We start from the raw sequence: 19,263 nt of genomic DNA on the forward strand, positions 1-19,263 counted from the left end.
TTGAAGGCTTTTTATTTCTTTCTTTCCAAGCCCACCAAAAGATGATGAGAGGGACGAGGTTCAAAGCCTTTCGCTTCTACTTTGTGGCTCTGAAGCCTTTCCAAGCCCAAATCTCCCCTCCAACTGAATTTTCCATAACCCACTGCTGCCCGGTCAAGGAAAGAGCCAAATTCCACATGTTCCTTGTCTAGGGAGAGTGGAGAAGAACACAGAGAAAACACCGATTTGTGACTGTAAACCCTCTTTTCTGCAGATTATTGAGGGTTAAAATATTTCCATGTACAGACTCACAAGCAAAAAAGGCAACCTTTAAAGGGGCTGCTGTCCTCCAGATGTGAATCCAGGGGGAGTGATTGCAATTTGTTCCCAACGGTGAGAGCTTCTTATAAAAAATATTTAACAGAGAAAATGCCATGTTTATCCAAAGCCCATTTTGGCTCGTTGGGGATGTTTTGGTGATGGAAATTGTATACAAATCTGTAGAATTTAGAGTGTGAAGTTCTTAAATTTCTGTGTTCCAAAGTTTTGAGCACATTTTTTTCGTACTTTTGAGCTGCAACTAGTCATATGAAGTTTAAATATTATGGCAATTTGGATATTCTTAAATTTCCCAGAGAATGTGACCCACAATCGACTTCAGGGAAGTCGACTTGAAGGGGCTGCTGTCCTCCAGATGTGAATCCAGGGGGAGTTATTGCAGTTTGTTCCCAACGGTGAGAGCTTCTTATAAAAAATATTTAACAGAGAAAATGCCATTTTTGTCCAAAGCCCATTTTGGCTCGTTGGGGATGTTTTGGTGATGGAAATTGTATACAAATCTGTAGAATTTAGAGTGTGTGAAGTTCTTAAATTTCTGTGTTCCAAAGTTTTGAGCAGAGTTTTTTCATACCTTTGAGCTGCAACTAGGCATATGAAGTTTAAATATTATGGCAATTTGGATATTCTTAAATTTCCCCAAGAATGTGACCCACAATCGACTTCAGGGAAGTCCATGATTGAGCATTGAAGTAGTCAAGCCATTCCGTGCAAGCCTAGGACATTTTCTCCATGAAATTGGGCTCAAAAAATATTTCGAAATTGATTATGTTGCCGCAATATTGATAACTCCAGAACATCTCAATTTATGCATGATTTTAGTAGCACAGCAGTAATGCAAAATGTATTATGTCACTTGATAGTTTTATATCTATTCTTGACCGAATTATATTATTGTTAATAAAATTATGAGGATTTTTTTCTGATAAAAAAAAGAAATAGAAAAAATTGACAGTTTATCATTTAATAATTTTGAAAACATAGGGCATGAGGAATTTTTTTTGGTTAATATTGTTTGTGTTTTTTGACCAAAACTTGCACATTTCTGTAATATATATTTTTGCAGCGTATACTGAGCCTCTATGACATATTAAATGTGGTGAATTTGTACATTTTTTTGGCATTGTGTTATTTTTTTTTTTAGGATAATAAAGAAGATATATTAAGAGAAAAAGATGAGGGCAGGCCTTGGGTCTATGGTAAGGTTGCTCCTTTGTGACTAAACATCATGGGTTTGAGTCCAAAGAAACAGCCTCTCTGTACAAAAGCAGGGGTAAGGCTGCATATACTGTGAGGAGCCTCCCCTTAGCCTTGCAAAGCGGGGAGCTTTGTGGCCTGGGGATGCTCTTTTTTTACATTAGAAGAAAAAGATAATATAAGCAAGAGAGGACAATATATCCTCAAGAAAGAAAATTAAAGCTAGAAAAAGAAAGACTACACAAACTGCGACTGCCTGCCCCCCAAACGTTACCTAAACAAAACCCACACGACAACTGCCTGCCCCACAAACAAATTGCTACCTATGAATCCCTAGTATTTATTTTACTGCCGGCCAAATTGACTTCCTTTTTCCTCTGAATCCACAAACTGCATATGCTTTTTATCCGCCACATGTTAAAAATGACACATAAAAGGTGGAGGTAGACCGATGTCATTCTGCTCAATCTTGTCTTCCCCCTTATTTTCTTATCAATCCCAGAATCAAGATCTCCCTCTTAAGTATCCCCTGGAGAACAAACTTCTACCTATGAGTCCCTAGGATTTATTTTACTGCTGGCCAAATGGACTTCCTTTCCCTCTGAATCCACAAACTGCATACCCTTCTTATCCACCACATGTTGAAAATGACACATAAAAGGTGGAGGTTGACCGATGTCATTCTGCTCAATCTTGTCTTTCCCCTTATTTTCTTATCAATTGCAGAATCAAGATCTCCCTCTTAAGTGATCCCCTGGAGATGGAGACTGCAAGGAAGGCACACGCATAAAATCCAAAGCCTCCTTGTTTGTGAACCTCATCTATTAGTAGCCCTCCATCATATAATCAAATCATTATACAAATCACCTTCCTCGCCTGCACATCTTCCCATTTCTTCTTCTCAGTACAGATTTCCTCACTAACCTTTTTTTTAGATCTATTTTTTTTTAACCTCATTTGAGCCCTTGATGCAAAAATTGCCATCACTACTTCATTTCAGGTATGTAATTGGCCTCTAGGCAGCCCTGGAAATCCCCAAATGGAACCAACCCCTTTATCCTTACTCTTATGTCCTTGATGAGTGTAAACCTTTTGATTTTGTTGATTTTTTGGCAACCTGGGGATGTTTCATCCATCCAGCCTCATCTTGTCATTGCTGGAATTTGTACGATTCTGGTTTCCAATGTGAACAGCCATATTGTTGTCTAATGTGTGGGCCTCCTGACTGCCATCATCCTTAGAAACCTCTCTGGTGAGCTCAAACACTTTTGAATGCTTCCCTTCCTTGTCACTCAGCCCTTGGGAAAAAGGCTCGAGTAACTCCTTCCCATTGGCCACCCCAGAAGTAGAAGAGGTTGCACAATGCTGTTTTTCTACCCCCTGCTCATTTTGATCAAGTCTGATTCAGCTATGCTCAATCATTTCAACACCCGCTGCCGCACGATCCTTTCCCATACCTCTGTCTTCTGAGGGAAGATTTGAGTTTGAGGAGGGTTTAGTTGTACTATTCATTATATATATTTAATTATTTTCAGTTTTTTTTCCTTCCAAAGTTTGTTTTACTTCTTCAAAGATTTGATATGATTCTCTACTCATTTATTCATTTCCTTATTTAAGATTTAGGACGAAAAGCTTATAAAGGCCTGTTGAAGTACATTTGAGACAGCTTGCATCATTGAGAGTTGAAACCTGGCTTCAATTAAATTTCTTGTCTTCTGTTAACTTCCCTACGTCTCGCTTTATTTTATCTTTGTTTTCTTTCTTTCCTATTGATTCTGCATCAACTGATATCAGAGCCCTATATCGGTGCAACCTTACCACTGCCTTTCACGGCCATCTTCGACCACTGCCACCACAGCCATCTACTACCCTTTTCTTCTCCTGCAGCCAAAATCCTAGTGCTGTCATCTACAACACACTGACAGTCCTAATCCTTCTTCCCTAACTTACTGTCACAGAGGACCATCAACCCAAGCCCTCGACTGTAGGTCAATTGCCCACACAGAGAGATGAAGTAACAGGTGGCAGGAAAAAAAGAAAGAAGAGTCAGACAGCCAGACAAAGAAAAAAGCAATCACTTTTGTGCATGGAAGAGAGAATGCAGCTTTAAAAAAGGAGGGGGGGGGGGGTGGAATAGGAAAAAGAAACTCACCTCATCCAGTTTGGTGGTATCAAGGACTTCTATCTTGGACTACTTGATGGAGAAGATGCCAGTGCCAGCGACTGCACAACAAACACAGATGCCTGACTTGAACAGATAATGGGAACCTATTGCATATTGCTGGAGCAAGGAACTTCCATAACCCATCTGATTGCACCACCCCTACCCTGTCATAGGTTACCTGAATATTTTGAATGCCAATTTTCAAAGCCCTCTCAACAAAGCTCTTTACATCAGTGAAGAAGAGCCATAATTTCACTGTAATCTTCTTTCTTCTTGTTGGCATGATATATGCTGAAAGAACCAATTTTTCGACACCTAGTATACTTTGTTCTTCCTGTGAAACTGGTCGTGAAGTCATCCTAATTCCTAACCTCCTTTTTCTTTGTTTGCCCCTTTTTATACCCATCCTACTTGAGTTTAACCTTATGCTTTTAATTTTTTTAACCTGAATTTCAAATAACCGACTCTTAATCCAACTCAATTCCACATCTCACTGTTTACATCTAACCAAAGTCCAACCCAACCCTCTTATGCAACCAAAACAAGGTCAATTTTTTTTTATCATAAGTTCATAGCACAGCCCAATTTCATGACTCAAGCCCAGACCATGAAACCATCCAGATTCAACTGGTATCCAGATGGAACCTGAGCCAGCTTTTGACTGCCACATATTTTGATTCAGATTTTTATTTTTATTTATTTATTTGTTTATTAAGTAGCAGGCCATTGTCTGTTTAGGTTGCTTTATATATATATATATAAAGTATTAGCTGTTTAGAGTCTATACATGAAGTAGCCAAAACTAGCTTGGGATTTAGGCGTGAATTCAGAAAATGATGCATAGGTTGCTCTCCCCCCCCCTCCCCCCCTCTTTCTCTCTCTCTCTCTCTCTCTGTATATATATATAATTCTCAATTTTGCTTTGTACCATTCAGTCTTGTTCTCGCAATTTCATCTTTTGTTACTTTTGTCTCAACAGTGGCAGTTCACAGGTATCCTTTTGCTTTGATAGATGTTTAGATCCTCACTTCTTAAGTTGGCTTTTTGACATAGAGTAATGTTAATTGCTGTAGATCTCAGGTCACCGTTGTATACACTTTGTTGAATCAGAGCTTTGTGATTTTAGGAAGCAGTTCAATGCTGAGACGTGAAGTTTCTATAAAAAAAGAGTGTCACTCACCCTTCACTTTTAGAATTCCAGGGTGGTCATGACCCTATGCAAGTGCACATGAATAAACTTGCGTTATTGGATGAGTTTTTACTGTGAAACTTTAAGCTTATATTATTTATATCTATATTTTTAGGGCACAGTTCTCCATCCATTAATGGGATGGAAAGAGAGAACATTTTGATCCTCATGTGGATCAAAGGCATTTCTATCAATATCAGATTAATTGTTTTTAGTTAGCCAAGAGTTGCTCTTGATGCTCTTTGTAAACTAGACAGCCCATCACTTAACAACACTTAACTTGTTGCAGGACTTAATGCTGAGATTTGTCATAACTCTTAGGATGAGTCCCCACTATAGAGACCAAAATTCATGTCAATAACTTTGATTTAATTTAAAGTTTGTCAGCATTGAGCTTGTTCATGGTCCCCTCCAAACTTGGCCAGTTGAGAGTAGTCTTGAGGTGGTTTCTTCTTCCTCTGTTGAATCTGTGCCACTCAAGTCTGCCCTACTCTCCCTCATGTTTCTTAACCCAATCTAATGAAACTTCTCTATGATTCTCAAACATAGACTGAATGTATATTTACTTAGTTTTCCATTAAGTTTAGATATTAAGTCGATTTCTTGTCTGGAAGACATGTTACTTTACCAGAAGACACTGGAATCTTTTATGTTGCCTGTATGTGATGGGAGAGCAGCTACACTTTCTTCAGGTACCTGCCCTTCCATCACCCTTCCTGTAAATCTTGTCTGGTGTGCCCCGCACAGTATGGATATTGCAAAGATTCTGATATACTCTTTCTGATTGGAAGTTATTTATGGTACTTCACCAATAAGAATATTTGTTCCAACTCCAAAACATGCTTGGCTTGCTAAGATTGACTACAAATTGTTCCTTTCCCCCCACTTGTGCACATTTGGTGTATTTTCCTCCGGCACTTCAAAACTTATAATCAAGTTGGTAGTCGATTTGGGGAAAGTGATGTGGGAGGAAAGACAGCAATTTTGGGTTTATTCTAATTTGATTATTAACTTTGGTAATTAATGGGTTTTAGAGTTTATTTGTAATTCTTATTTGTTTAGGGATTTGATATTGGTCTCTGTTTTACTTGTTCCCTTGTATAGAATTAGGGGAAAACCCTATATAATGGCTTCTTTGTTTTGTACGCTTTAGACAACTTATATTATTGAGAGTTGAAAACCCGTTTTGCCTTTGAATCAAATATTCTCTTTGTTTTATTTTTTTGTTTCTTTTATATTTCCCTTTAATTTAACCTTATTTCCACTATTTTCCTTTCTAGCTAATCAGTTTTCACATCATTTATCTATTTAATGCCAAGGAAATTCTGAGCACCTTTACTTTTTAGTTCATTGCTAGAATAGGTGGTTCCAATATTAAAGTTAAGGTTGACTGTGAATATAGCAATTAATACACTAAAGCATTTGATTATGATAATAATAACAGTGGTGACAATTTCAATTATGAGATTGGTCAATACACTGTTGACCATATTAATTATATTGATGAAGCAAATTATGGCTTGGTTGATGACATTATTGTTGAGGAGACAGCTCGATAATTTGGTTTGTGTTATTTGCTTTCTAAAATACCTTTTTAGTTTTAGATGTTTGTGTTGATATACTGTTTTTCGTTGATTTTTGTTAAAAATTATGCTATTTTTTTTAGAGGAATTTATTCCTTTTCATCTTAAGTTGGTTTGATCTTAGGAATGCTTTTTTATGACATTTCTTTTATGTGATTTGTGTAAAACTCGCAATCTTTGATCCAATCCTGCTTGCTCCTCTTCCAGTCCTATATAGTATCCACATTAAGCAAGGGAAAACAATTTTTTACTATTTTATTCTTTGTATGGACTGCAGCTACTGCAAAGTATTTTTTTTATTTTCTTTAAATTCTTTAATATAAATTTTACTTCTTTTGTGCTTACTTCTTTTTTATTGATTTGATCAAGCAGTGGTTATGCAATGCTGACAAGTCCTCTCATGAGCCTCGATTAAGATTGAAGTATGCTTGAGTACTTCGTTCTTTCTAGCCCCTTTGCACTTCTTCAACAAGGCATACTTTTTATGAGAGTTGAACCAATGTAGCGCCTTTTTTTTTTTTCTAACTTGAATTTGTTTTCTTGGTACAATCTTTTTTGGCAGAGCTTTCTTTGGATCATTATATAGATGCTTAGCAAGGGGAGCAAGAGCAGTGTTACAAGTATATCCTGAAAATTTAGCGCAGCGTGAGTTGATCCTGAGTTTTGCAATGCGTGCTGGATTTGCTGGTGGTGTGGTTGTTGACTTCCCGCACAGGTATGGAAACATGTAAAAAAAGGAGTCTTTATGCATATTTTGCATTTGCCTTTTGTGAAAATGACTGTTGATGCTCAAAATAAATAATGCCTATTGCTTTTGGGCTTAACAAAATTTTCTTAACATTCAAAAATAGTAAATACTTTGAATGTCATGAATGGGATATTTTGTTGAGGCCCAAAGAGTATATAGATTGGATGTCTCTTCAACTTCTACTCATTGTAAAGTTTGTGCAGGATATGGCATATACATGGGTTGGGACACATGGGCATTTGTGTTTGTACAGTGAAAATGGATTAGATATATTATTAACTCAAAAGCAGCATTATGAAAGAATCACATGTCGTATTGTAGTTGCAAAAGGGTGCTTTTGTTACTTTGCTTCATGAGTTAGGCTTGGCTAAGTACTCGTAGCCTACATTTGGTGCAATGCAACTGTAGGAAAAGACTGGCTAGGAGGAGGCTTCTTAGCCCCTCAAGTGGGCTAGAGCTGGCCAGTCCCTCCCACCTAAACTCAGGCTAACTGAGTTAAAATACATAAAGCCCATAAAGTAAAAAGGAAAATGCATATATCCTATCCTATCCTCTACAGATGGTAGGCCAATCCAGTCCAATACGATTATGCAAGTTCAACCCTACAAAATTTTAGCCTGCGAAAAAAACACACTTGAAAGTATGGAAGGGTGTCGCACGCAAATCCAAGGTCACAGGATCAAGTCACAAAAACTGTCTCTGCAACTGTCGAGATTAGGCTGCATCATGCCCTCCCCAGACTCTGATATGGTGTGGGAGCCTTGTGCAGTGGGTGTTGCATGATTTAATGACATTCAAGCTATTTTTAGCTTAATGGATAACCACCATCGTGTTTTTCCTTGTTCAAAGAAAACAAACTCACTTTATTTTCATGGTGATTTTTAAGTATGTTTTCTAACTACCATAGAAGTCTTGGCTCTTTTTGTGTTTTCTTGGGGGTTGTTGTGGCCTGACCTTCAAAGAGATTGGAGGCCGCTCTTTTGTAGCTGTTTTTTTCTGGAGGACGTATTGTTCTCCTTGTATTGCACATTGTTTTTCGGTTAATATTTCTTATAAAAAAAAATAAAAAAAAACTGCATAGAAGTTCGTCTTCAATCATGTATCAGTTCTTATGGATTATGATCATTCATGAAAGACATGCCCACCTTCAACTTAAGGTGAGCTAGTTAATATCTAGGGATCAACAAGTGATGCTGCTTTTGGGAAGGAAAGTCTGTGATTGTAAGTCTCTATTTTTTTGTTTATTTGGTGAACGTAAAACGAGGGGGGGTGTTGGAATGGAATTTAGGGTTTTGAATAAAATGATTAGATTTTGGCAGTTTTGTTTCCTTATTTTCTTTCCTCCCTTACGTTTGCTCTGTTTAAGTCTATGCTAATAAATGCTTTTGAAATGTTATTAATGCAATTTTGAATTTTATTTTATACAATTTTGTTTAAAATCAAGGTTCTCAAATTTACAATGTTTCATTTCGTTGAATTAAAAGGAATAGAAAACACCGCAGCCTTGGTGGGGCTGGGGATGGTTGGAATATCATGTTAAATCCACTAAGCAGTTTTTTTCCCTTATTCCTTTCTTCTGTTCTGCTGTGCTAGCCTGATATTGATATTGCATTGCGATATTATTTATGTTGTTTTATATTATTTATTTTAATTTTTTTTTTCTTTTTGAGTTTTTCTTTTCTGTTTTATTTTATTTTTTAGGGATTTGGCATCCTCACTATGATTGTACATTCTCTACCTTAATAAATCTTCTTTTGTTATAAAAAATATTATTGATTTTAAAATAGAAGTTTTGAAATGTGTGCTACTAGGAAACAGAGACACTTCTGAAAAGCTTGAAATGTCGGTATCCAACACGTATCGGATACCGATACCTGTTGGTCACTACCCAACATGTAGCCAACACATGTCCAGAATTAATTGATATATTTTTATTTTTGGACATCTCTAAAATACTTTCCAACACTCCATGACACAACTAGGACACCTCCAGGACATTTCTTGCACCAAAATGTTGTGTTTGGTTGCCCTCTTTAATTTTGTTAATAAAACCCCATAAAACAATTGAGGAGAAGCTGAAATATTGAGAGTCAAAAGGTTTGACATTTGAGTGGTTAGGATTTAAAGCAATAGTGCCTGCGTGCCAGCCATGTAGAGCACTGCTGGACCTTGTGACCCCTAGAACCCCCAACCCTCTCCGAAAATAATAAAATAAAATAGAATAAAACCATCATTCATTTGCCAATCTATGTTCATTTTTTTTTTTTGAATTTTTGATAAGACATGCGCATTGCCCCCATTAGCCATGTTCTTGACTTGTGTTTTTGGTTGTTGTACCAATACTCTGCAATTTGAATGTAGTTGATGATTGTATAACTATAATTTGTAAAATGTGTAATTGATAATTTTGCATAAATGGTGCTTAAATGTCATTTAAAATCAAAATTACGACATTATTTGTCATCTAAAAGGAGAACATGTCTATATATATACTTTTGCATTAATTAATTAGGGTATCCCTAAAGTGTCGTATCCTCATTTTTTCGAAATTATCGTATTGCTGTGTCAGTATTGTGTCGTATCCGTGTCTCGTGTTGATATCAGTGCTTTCCTAGGTGTGCTATATGTATACACAATTGAACAATGAGACTAGATGGCATGTGCCTAATCGAATTAATCAGGCCATGTAGGGTTAAGGTTCAAGTCTACTATTCTGTTAGGATGCCTCAGTTGTTCTCATAAGGAGACCCACCAAAAAGACTAACCCAATCCATAAATGATGTATAACCCATGGTTTAATCTTATATCTATTGGGGGTTCGAGTTTTAACATTTCCTTTGGTCTTCTTTAGTTTATGGGATGGTTGACACAAATTAGGTTTACCTTTACAGACCTCATAGATTTACCAAACAATGTCAGCTTGGTCAGGGAGATATTTCCCTCTCTTAACGAAACCACCAAAGCCCCAAGAAAAATATTTAGTCCCTAATCCCATTTGTTACTTTTTGGATTCTTTGGTGAGGGGTACAATAGAAATAAAGCATTTGAAGAGTAGGAGCTTTTTTTCCCCCCAAATTTTAGAAGAAAGACAGCTTAGGAACTTTGTTTTTCTTGGGTGGGAGGGGTTTTAGTTCTAGCTGTAACAAATGTTCTAAATTTGGTTGGTAGCCTTTTCTTCCTTAAATTCTGGTGTACAGTTATCTCCTTACTAATTGTGAAAAAAATGCTCAGAAGAAACTCTTAAATTTTAGTACTGTTTACAGACAAATTATTGGTATATTATTCCAGCTAAATGTGTTGGTCACTATTATTTGGCTCATTAACAACACAGTAACCCACTGGATTATCAGGGATTTGTTGTTGTGTCTTGGCTTCTGATGCTTTTATCTTTTAATGCTGCATATTTGTTGCTGTTTTCCTTGTTATACTGCTCATTCTCCAAATTTCCATCTTCTGAGCTTCTCAATCATCGTATTTCTTTCATTCTCTCTTATGTTTATGATGTGTGTGTGTGTGAGGATGTATTGCCAAAAAGTAACCCAAAATAAAAAACAAAACAAGAGAAATACAATCAGTATCCATGAAAGGAACTCTGTAAAATGTACAATTGAGTCACAGTTGTTATAAAACAACCGTGAAGCTGAAAACTAGGGATGCAAGCCACTATCTTTCGACACTCCAGTGTGTGTTCTATTTCTTCAAATGCTCTAGTGTTTTTCTTTCTCTAGATAATCTAGAACTGAGCAACAGTCTTACAGCGGCATGCCCCTCTCCAATCCTAAATGTACTTCCAGAGAAAAACTGTTCCCATTGACTTATTAATTTCCAGTGACCAACTTGTTAAAAACAGCCAATTTTCAATATATGTACCTCAGAAATATTACAAGTATAAATAGAGATATTTTACTCTCTATTTTCGGTAATTTACAAAACTTAAGGCTAGGATTATGGCTGGGATTCTTTGACCCTTAATTGAAGGGATTTGTATCTATAATCTCTCATTTATCTCTCTAATTTACTGCTCACGCCAACACTCCCCCTCAAGTGAACGCATCTTCAACGTGCAACTTGTCTAGTGAGTTGTAGAATTCTTTGCTTGATACTGCCTTTGTCAGAATGTCTGCTAGTTGGTCTTCGGACTTCACGAATGGAAACCGAATTATTTTAGCTTCTAAATTTTCCTTGATAAAGTGTTTGTCAATCTCCACGTGTTTGGTCCGGTCATGTTGTATGGGATTATGTGCGATAGCAATGGCGGATTTGTTATCACAGAAAAGATCCATCTCAGAGGTAGGGGCGAAACCTATTTCAAACATAGGTCTTTTTAGCCACGAAAGTTCGCATAGCCCTTTTGACATCCCACGGAATTCTGCTTTGGCACTTGATAGTGCCACCACTTTTTGCTTCTTCTCCAAGTGACGAAATTTCCTCCAACAAAGGCAAGTATCCTGAGGTAGATCATCTATTTGTAGCATTTCCTGCCCAGTCTGCATCTGTATGGCCACTGAACCTGAGATGGTTATTTTTTTAGAACAACAGTCCCTTTCCTGGAGATAAAATTAAGTATCGTAAGATCTAGATTATTGCTTCCATATGGTTTTTACTAGGCTGATGCATGAATTGACTTACTACTCTTACTGCATAGGCAATATCCGGGCGAGTATGTGAGAGATAGAGAAGTTTGCCATCCAATCTCTGGTATTGGCCTTTGTTTGTTAGAACTTGGTTTGGGTGTTGTTCAAGTTTATGTTTTTGAATAATTGGAGTGTCTGTTGGCTTACTTTCCAACATTCCAACTTCACATAATAGATCTAGGATATATTTTCGTTGGGAAAGAAATATACCTCGTTTTGATCTAGCAACTTCTATTCCCAAAAAATATTTCAGCCCTCCTAGATTTTTTATCTCAAATTCAGAGGCCAATTGCTCTTGTAGTTTGGAAATTTCCTCCTTGTCATCTCCTGTAATAATCATATCATCAACATAAACAATTAATGCTGTTATCTTGCCTTGTTGATGTTTCAAGAATAGTGTATGGTCTGAGTTACTCAGACGAAACCCATATTTCTTCATTGCTAGACTAAATCGTCCAAACCATGCCTGAGGTGACTGCTTTAATCCATATAATGCCCGTTGCAATTTGCACCCAACCTCAGTTTTTGAGGAGGTTGTATATCTTGGAGTTATATCCATGTAGACTTCCTCTTCGAGATTGCCATGAAGGAATGCATTCTTTACATCCAATTGATGTAAAGGGTAGTCCAAGTTAGCAGCAAGATATAATAGAACCCTGATCGTATTCAATTTTGCTACAAGTGAAAATGTTTCTTGATAATCTACTCCGTACGTCTGGGTGTATCCCTTTGCGATTAATCTCGCCTCGTATCTCTCTATAGATCCATCAGCCTTATGTTTTATGGAGAACACCCACCTGCATCCAATGGTTCTCTTCCCCTTGGGTAGTGGAGCCAACCTCCATCTTTGATTCTTTAACAATGCACCCATTTCTTCTTCTATAGCCTGTGTCCATTTTGGATGAGATAGTGCTTCTTGAAGTAGTGGGAATTTGGCATGTAGATAGGTCTTTGGAAAAAGTCTTGAGAGGTTTAAGTAGCTTTTCCATGGACACTTAGTTGGTAACTGGGTACCTTGATCTCCTTTCCTCTTTGTCTGGTGAGTATCTATTTGGTGGTTTACCACGATTGTGCCTGAAAGGTAAGATATATCAAGTAGAGGACTCTATTATCTTTAAGGAGGGTGTAATAGTATGGCTTACCTCAGGAATATTCTCAGGAGATAAGTCCGTGGATACTGTAGGCAAGGGGGATTCCTCATTTGGTGATTGTTCATTTGGTGTAGACCTTGTGATCATGTTTGGTGTTGCCATAGAAATGTCATTTTGATTATTCTGGTTTTCAAGCCAATCAAAACTTAACCACTTCATCTCTTCACTTGGTGTCTCCCCCTGAAGTGAGGGATGGGAGGATGAAGAGTAGAAGAGTTCAGATTCCATGAAGGTAATATCCATGGTAGTATGAAACCTCCGAGTAGTGGGATCATAACATCGGTATCCCTTTTGGTGTGTACCATACCCTACAAACAAACATCGAAGAGCACACGGATCCAATTTGGTACGTTGATTCTTTGGAAGGTGAACATAAGCCACACAACTGAAGATCCGAGGAGGTAGCATTAGGATAGATGGTAGTGAAACAAAACTTGACAAAACTTGAAGAGGAGTCTTAAACTTCAAGAGTTTAGAGGGAAGGCGGTTGATGAGATGCACAGCAGTGGTCACAGCATCTGACCAATGGTGAGCAGGAACATGGGCAATTAGAAGGAGAGCCCGGGCAGTTTCAATGATGTGTTGATTTTTCCGTTCGGCAACCCCATTTTGCTGCGGAGTTTGAGGGCATGACGTCCCGTGGATGAGACCATGTTTCTGAAAGTAAGACTTGAACTGATGATTTACATATTCCCCACCATTATCCGAGCGAATGACTCGAATTGAGGAGGCAAATTGTGTCTAAACCATAACCTGAAAGGATTGAAAAATATTAAACAATTCATCCTTGTTTTTCATCAAATAAAACCAGATCATTCTAGTGCAATCATCAATAAACAGCACAAACCAACGCACTTCAGAGACGGTAGGTAAAGGAGAGGGACCCCATATATCAAAGTGAATTAAAGTAAATGGAGTATCACTTTTATTCAAGCGTAATGGATAATTGGCACGATGACATTTTGCCAAAATACAAGCATCACAATGAAACGTAGACAGATCCATATTCGAGAATAAATCAGGAAATAAATGTTGTAAATACCCAAATGAGGGATGACGACGATGCCACAACCATATCTGTGGAATCTTGGACTCTTGAGAGGATACCTGATGTGCACGACCAAGACTGAAGTCTTCCATGTAGAGTATAATCCCCCTTTCCTAGTACCGCGCCCAATTATCTCCTTGGTGAGAATATCCTGAAGAAAACAAGAATTATGATACATTAGGACCATACAGTTTAAATCTCTAGTGACTTGGCTCATAGATAAGAGTTTGTGAGATAAGGAGGGAATGAGGAGAGTATTTATCAACTGTAATGAAGGTGATATAGTTACTTAGCCTGCCCCTGACAGGTGAAATAATTCCATTGGCATTGGCAATACTGGTGCGCCGGGGAGGTGAGCAGGAGGTAAAATCCGCAGAATCAAAAGTCATATGGTTTGTGGCCCTAGAATCCAGGAGCCATGCAGCACTATCCAGTTCATTACCATGACTAAGCAGGGCATGACAAGAGAAACCTGAGCCTGGAGGAGAGGTAGTCACGTGAGTCAAGTCACTGGAGGGAATGAGAGAAAGGCGCGGGTCAACTGTAGCCACAACAGCTTTTCCTGTGCCACCATTAACTTGGGTTGCTTCCTTTTTTCTTTTTTCTTGAAATTCAGGCCACCAATCAGGATACCCGTGCAATTGAAAACAATTGTCACGGGTATGTTTTGAGTTCCCACAGTGAGAGCATTTCACAATATTGGAAGAAGACCGAGAGGTTTTAAAGGAACCTGAACCCGTTCGGCCATGTATTGGAGGTCCTTGACCAAGCTTGAGGCTTCGGGAGGCAAGCACGACTCCAACAGGGACTTCATGCTCCACCGTATTCATCACTACTTGGCGGAGAGCTTCTCTCCGAACATGGGCGTAGGCTTGCTCCATGGAAGGGAATGGGTGTAGCTGCAGTACATCACTCCGGATGTTGTCGAGTTTATCGTCCAGACCATCCAAAAAAATATGCACTCGGTCCTCTTAAAGCATATTATTGTACCTTTGTATATCAGCTGGGGACTCCATTGAATTTGTTTGGCGGAAGTCAATTTCATGCCATAATCCTTGTAAGTCGGTATAGTATTTTTCCAAGGATCCACCACCTTGCCAGAGACAACAGACATGCCGCCTTAGCTCATACACCTGCGATGTGTCTTCCCCATCATAATAAGTTGTAGCAATCGCATCCCATACCTATTTAGCAGTAGGAAATCGAATGAAATTGCCGATTAGGGCCAGGTTCATGTAGCTCATCAACCAGCCTTTGACGATTGCGTTGTCCGTTTGCCACTTCTGGTAAGATATATCAGTTGGAGATGGAGGGGGTAATTCTCCAATAATGTAGCCCAATTTGTCCTTCCTGGAGATATACATCTCCACCACCTGGGACCAGAGAGCAAAGTTGGAACCATCCAACTTAATTCCAATTGGGACAGTGGTAGGTTTTGAAAAACTGGTAGGTGTGTGAGCCTTGGTCAAGGCTTCGGCCATCTTGGTTGTAAAAAGGTCTGAAAGAATAGTATTTGGGTCAAGGGGGGCGTCACTAGTTTTGGAAGGGGTATTCAGGTCTCCCATCCGAGTGTTCAAGCCACGTTCTCACTCCGTCTTCCAAGTCAAATCGCCAGTAATGGCGCCGAAGGCCAAAAAGAAACCGGTAGCGGCGGAGAAAGCTCCGGCGAAGGCGGAGGTGATGGCGATCTGGTGGCCCGCGATGGCGAAGAGCCTAGATCGCCAAAGCATCTGACGGGTCTAGATGTCTGGAAGGTGAGTTTGCTGAAGCGTTTGAAGATCAAACGTGTGGTTCACGATCTCGGTGCCGTTGAGGAAAATCAGGAAGAAGATGGAGGGATTCGAGAAGCTTGCTCAGGAGGCGTCGCGTTTCGCTCGTTACAACAAGAAGCCCACCATCACCTCCAGGGAGATTCAAACGGCCGTCGGTGAGTACCTATGGGGCTAGGGTTTTTGTTTGGCTCTGATACCATGTTAAAAACAGCCATTTTTCAATATATTTACCTAAAAAATATTACAAGTATAAATAGAGATATTTTACTCTATTTTCGGTAATTTACAAAACTTAAGGCCAGGATTATGGTTGGGATTCTTTGACCCTTAATTGAAGGGATTTGTATCTATAATCTCTCATTTATCTCTCTAATTTACAGCTCACACCAACACAACTGAATGCGGGTTCTTCCCTTCACAGTCCAGGCATTGTGGCTAACTCCATATTTTGCCTCAATTGCCATCCTCCACCAACTGGTCTTCTCTACAGTGGATCTTCAAAGCCATTTTGTGAATAGAATTTTGTTCATCACATGAAGATCTAAATGACCCAGTCCACTGACATCTCACATAGCTAAATGAAAATTTGAAACCTCTTCCCCTCCACTCCATGAGAAACTCTGAATTCTTTCTAGGCTTTTGGCTACTGAACTGGGCATTGGACAGATTGGCATGAAGCAGATATGCAGGTTAGAACGGGTACTCTTGATCAAGTCAAGCTGCCCCCTTGTAGAAAGTCCATCCGGCCAATTTTCTCAAATTTCTCAACTGGCTCCCAAATGCATGTCTCTGAATTTTTCCTTTGAGAGGGAGCCCTAAATAATTCTAGGAGAGGGCTCCTAGATCATACCTAATCATTTGATTCATTGTGGCAGTTTCAACAGTTCACTGCTTCAAAAGCAATTATAATACATTTGAGATTTAAGAGTTGATTGTCAACCTTGTCACAGAAAATATTAGTATTATCTGCAAAGAAGGTGATGGATTTCCAGACTAAAGAAATAATTAATTAGGCATAAAACTAGGAAAATAATTAAAAATTTTAGAAAATGTGTACTACACTAATTGCCTTTATGGGAAGCAAGTTCCAAGGTTGAATGCCTTTGAAACAGTTGCTAATGAATCTTGTAAAACATAATTAGCTTTCCTTGAAAGTTTTCTGTTGTGTAATGTGGGTATAGCTGTCTCATAACAGTACAAAGAGGAGAAAAGAGTTTCTTGTCCTCACATGTGGTCCACCGTCCATTAGCACAGCTGTTCCAAGTGGGAAAGGTGAGGATGATGAGAGTTGCTCTGATGATGACAGTAGCCAAGACGAGGAAATTCAAACAGTGAGTCTCCTTTCACACAAGCTCAATTTTAAAATTTTAATTTTCTATTCTTGGCAATCACATTTGGTTTCTTTCTGCCATGTAGGTTTGCATTTCAGACAGGCACAGGCCTTGGAAAAAACTGAAAATAGCAAAGAAAGGTAAAGGAAGGGAATGGGTCTTGAAGAAAAAAGAACAGATGAGGAGAAAGGGAAATGTTGTGCCTCCTGATACAAAATATACAGCTCGCAAACGGAAGGCTCGCTTTTGATTGCATGCCCACATACCCAAATGGATTTTTGGGATATATATAATGCTTTGATACGTTAATATACATGCGGGCGTTTGTGAAGGCGTTTCTTGTGTCCACCAATAGTAGCCTTACAGTGCCATTTCCTTGCTTGGAGAGCTGATCTGCTAGTTGTTAAATTCACGAGGATGAAGTATGATAGCAAAGTGGAATCAATTTGACAAGCATCCTTGAGTTTAGTATTGAGGCAAATGATTTGATGTAGATGTCAGTGAAATTGGTGAACCCAAAGAAATTTTGTTGCTCATTTATTTGGATTGCATAGAATTGTTGCCATTTAATTCTGATCTAAAATTTGTCTTGCCTTAAAAGTGGGGTTTGTTACTTCAAATATAAATTTGCAGCCTAGATTTACTGTCCTGCAAATAATTAACAAGCTGTCTAGCGGTAAAATTTAGAATAGTAAAAACTTATGACAGAATTTACTGGCTTTTTTTATTTATTTATGAGCCTCTTATCTCTAGAAAATTCATATATATTAAATTGTATAAATTAATTTTAGGTAGTGTTTGGGAACTTGAATTTCAAGTATTAGATTTGAATTTGTATACATTTGAACAAAATTCAATAAAATTTTATATTGCATTTTTGTTCAAATTTATACATTTAAATTCAAATCACGAAATGCAAGGTAAAATTAAACCAACCCAGTGGGTCTTCCTCCAAATCTTGACTGTCATCATGGGAGGAGGTACCTGTGATCATCTGCATGGTGGGAGGAGGTTTCTTCAAGCAGAAGAAATCATTGTGGAGAGGGTTTTCTTTGAAATCATGAGCATTTTTATACAATCATCAACAGCACATCACTAGTCACCATGATGAAACCTGGAACTTGATTTTAATCATACGTCTCTAAGCTAGCTCAAGCCATCAATGACGTCGATGGGTTGCGACTTTCCCAGTTCATGCATCAGCGCATGTCGTGGGTGTATTGAAGATTCATTAGTTGAGTTGTATCATGCACGCTCTTCCTGCCCAGCGAACCGCTTCCTATAGTTTGCTTGGAAGCATCGACTCCCTACGATGTGGATGAAGCTGCCATAGGGTTTGCTGGAGAAATTTGTACTGAAAGATTTCTCTCGTTGCTCGACTTATTTTTTAGGTGTTCGTAAGAACTTAGAAAATTTGTTGACATGATCAGCGCACCCCATACATTTTCCAGCGATTGTGTTCTAAACGTGAAAAAAATGTTATTGTCCATGTGCATAGAGGCGAGATTTAGTTGGCAACAGTAGTTCATGCGTGGGAGATTTATATACCTTCTCCTCGCAAACAATGTTAATTGCAAGAGTTCTAAGCACAACATTTGACAAATAGGAACAAGATAAAATTTGTACTGAGTTCGGAGAATGGTCCTCTGCACCCCATATAGATCACTTGAAATCAGATAGAACTTTTCCAGATTAGTATTTTTTTTTCAAAAAAAAAAAAAAAAGAAAAAAAAAAGTTTAAAAAAATTCTTATTTTCCTAATAAAAAAATAATTTGAAAAAATGTCTTTTGAAATAAGTACCTATTCAAGTGTAAACCTAACACTGCTTATTAATACAAGCATTATAAAAAAATATATATATATATTTTTTCTAAAAAATACTAATAAATAAAATGTTCCAAATGAAAACTAAGATTGCTCATCATACAACAATAATAAAATCAAGTCATAGTCTCACTAGGTAGAGTCGGTTATATGAATCTTTTTCCGCCAATTTATGCGATAAGTATTTTTTTATGTAAGATTTTTATTTTTATTTTTTTTACAAGTACTTAATTTTCTTTAAAAAAAAATAGTTTGAAAAAATATTTTTTTAAACAAATATTTGTTTAAATTTAAATCAAAACACAA

The 19,263-nt window shown here is 37.9% G+C and overlaps 1 protein-coding gene across 2 annotated transcripts in view; it reads left to right on the plus strand.

Moving 5' to 3' along the window:
• The window catches only part of LOC131166251 (18S rRNA (guanine-N(7))-methyltransferase RID2), a 51,878-nt gene extending 34,146 nt beyond the window's left edge, over positions 1 to 17,732 (plus strand). For both annotated transcript variants that reach the window (XM_058124609.1, XM_058124610.1), the window contains exons 8-11: positions 6,821 to 6,870; positions 7,011 to 7,163; positions 16,997 to 17,132; positions 17,218 to 17,732. In XM_058124609.1, the coding sequence (XP_057980592.1) occupies positions 6,821 to 6,870; positions 7,011 to 7,163; positions 16,997 to 17,132; positions 17,218 to 17,382 (504 nt within the window). In that variant the 3' untranslated portion in view covers positions 17,383 to 17,732. The remainder of the gene's footprint in view (positions 1 to 6,820; positions 6,871 to 7,010; positions 7,164 to 16,996; positions 17,133 to 17,217) is intronic.
• The last annotated feature ends 1,531 nt before the right edge of the window (positions 17,733 to 19,263 follow it).

The sequence above is a fragment of the Malania oleifera genome, chromosome 10 (assembly GCF_029873635.1).
Source record: "Malania oleifera isolate guangnan ecotype guangnan chromosome 10, ASM2987363v1, whole genome shotgun sequence".
In the NCBI taxonomy this organism is placed as follows: Eukaryota; Viridiplantae; Streptophyta; class Magnoliopsida; order Santalales; family Ximeniaceae; genus Malania; species Malania oleifera.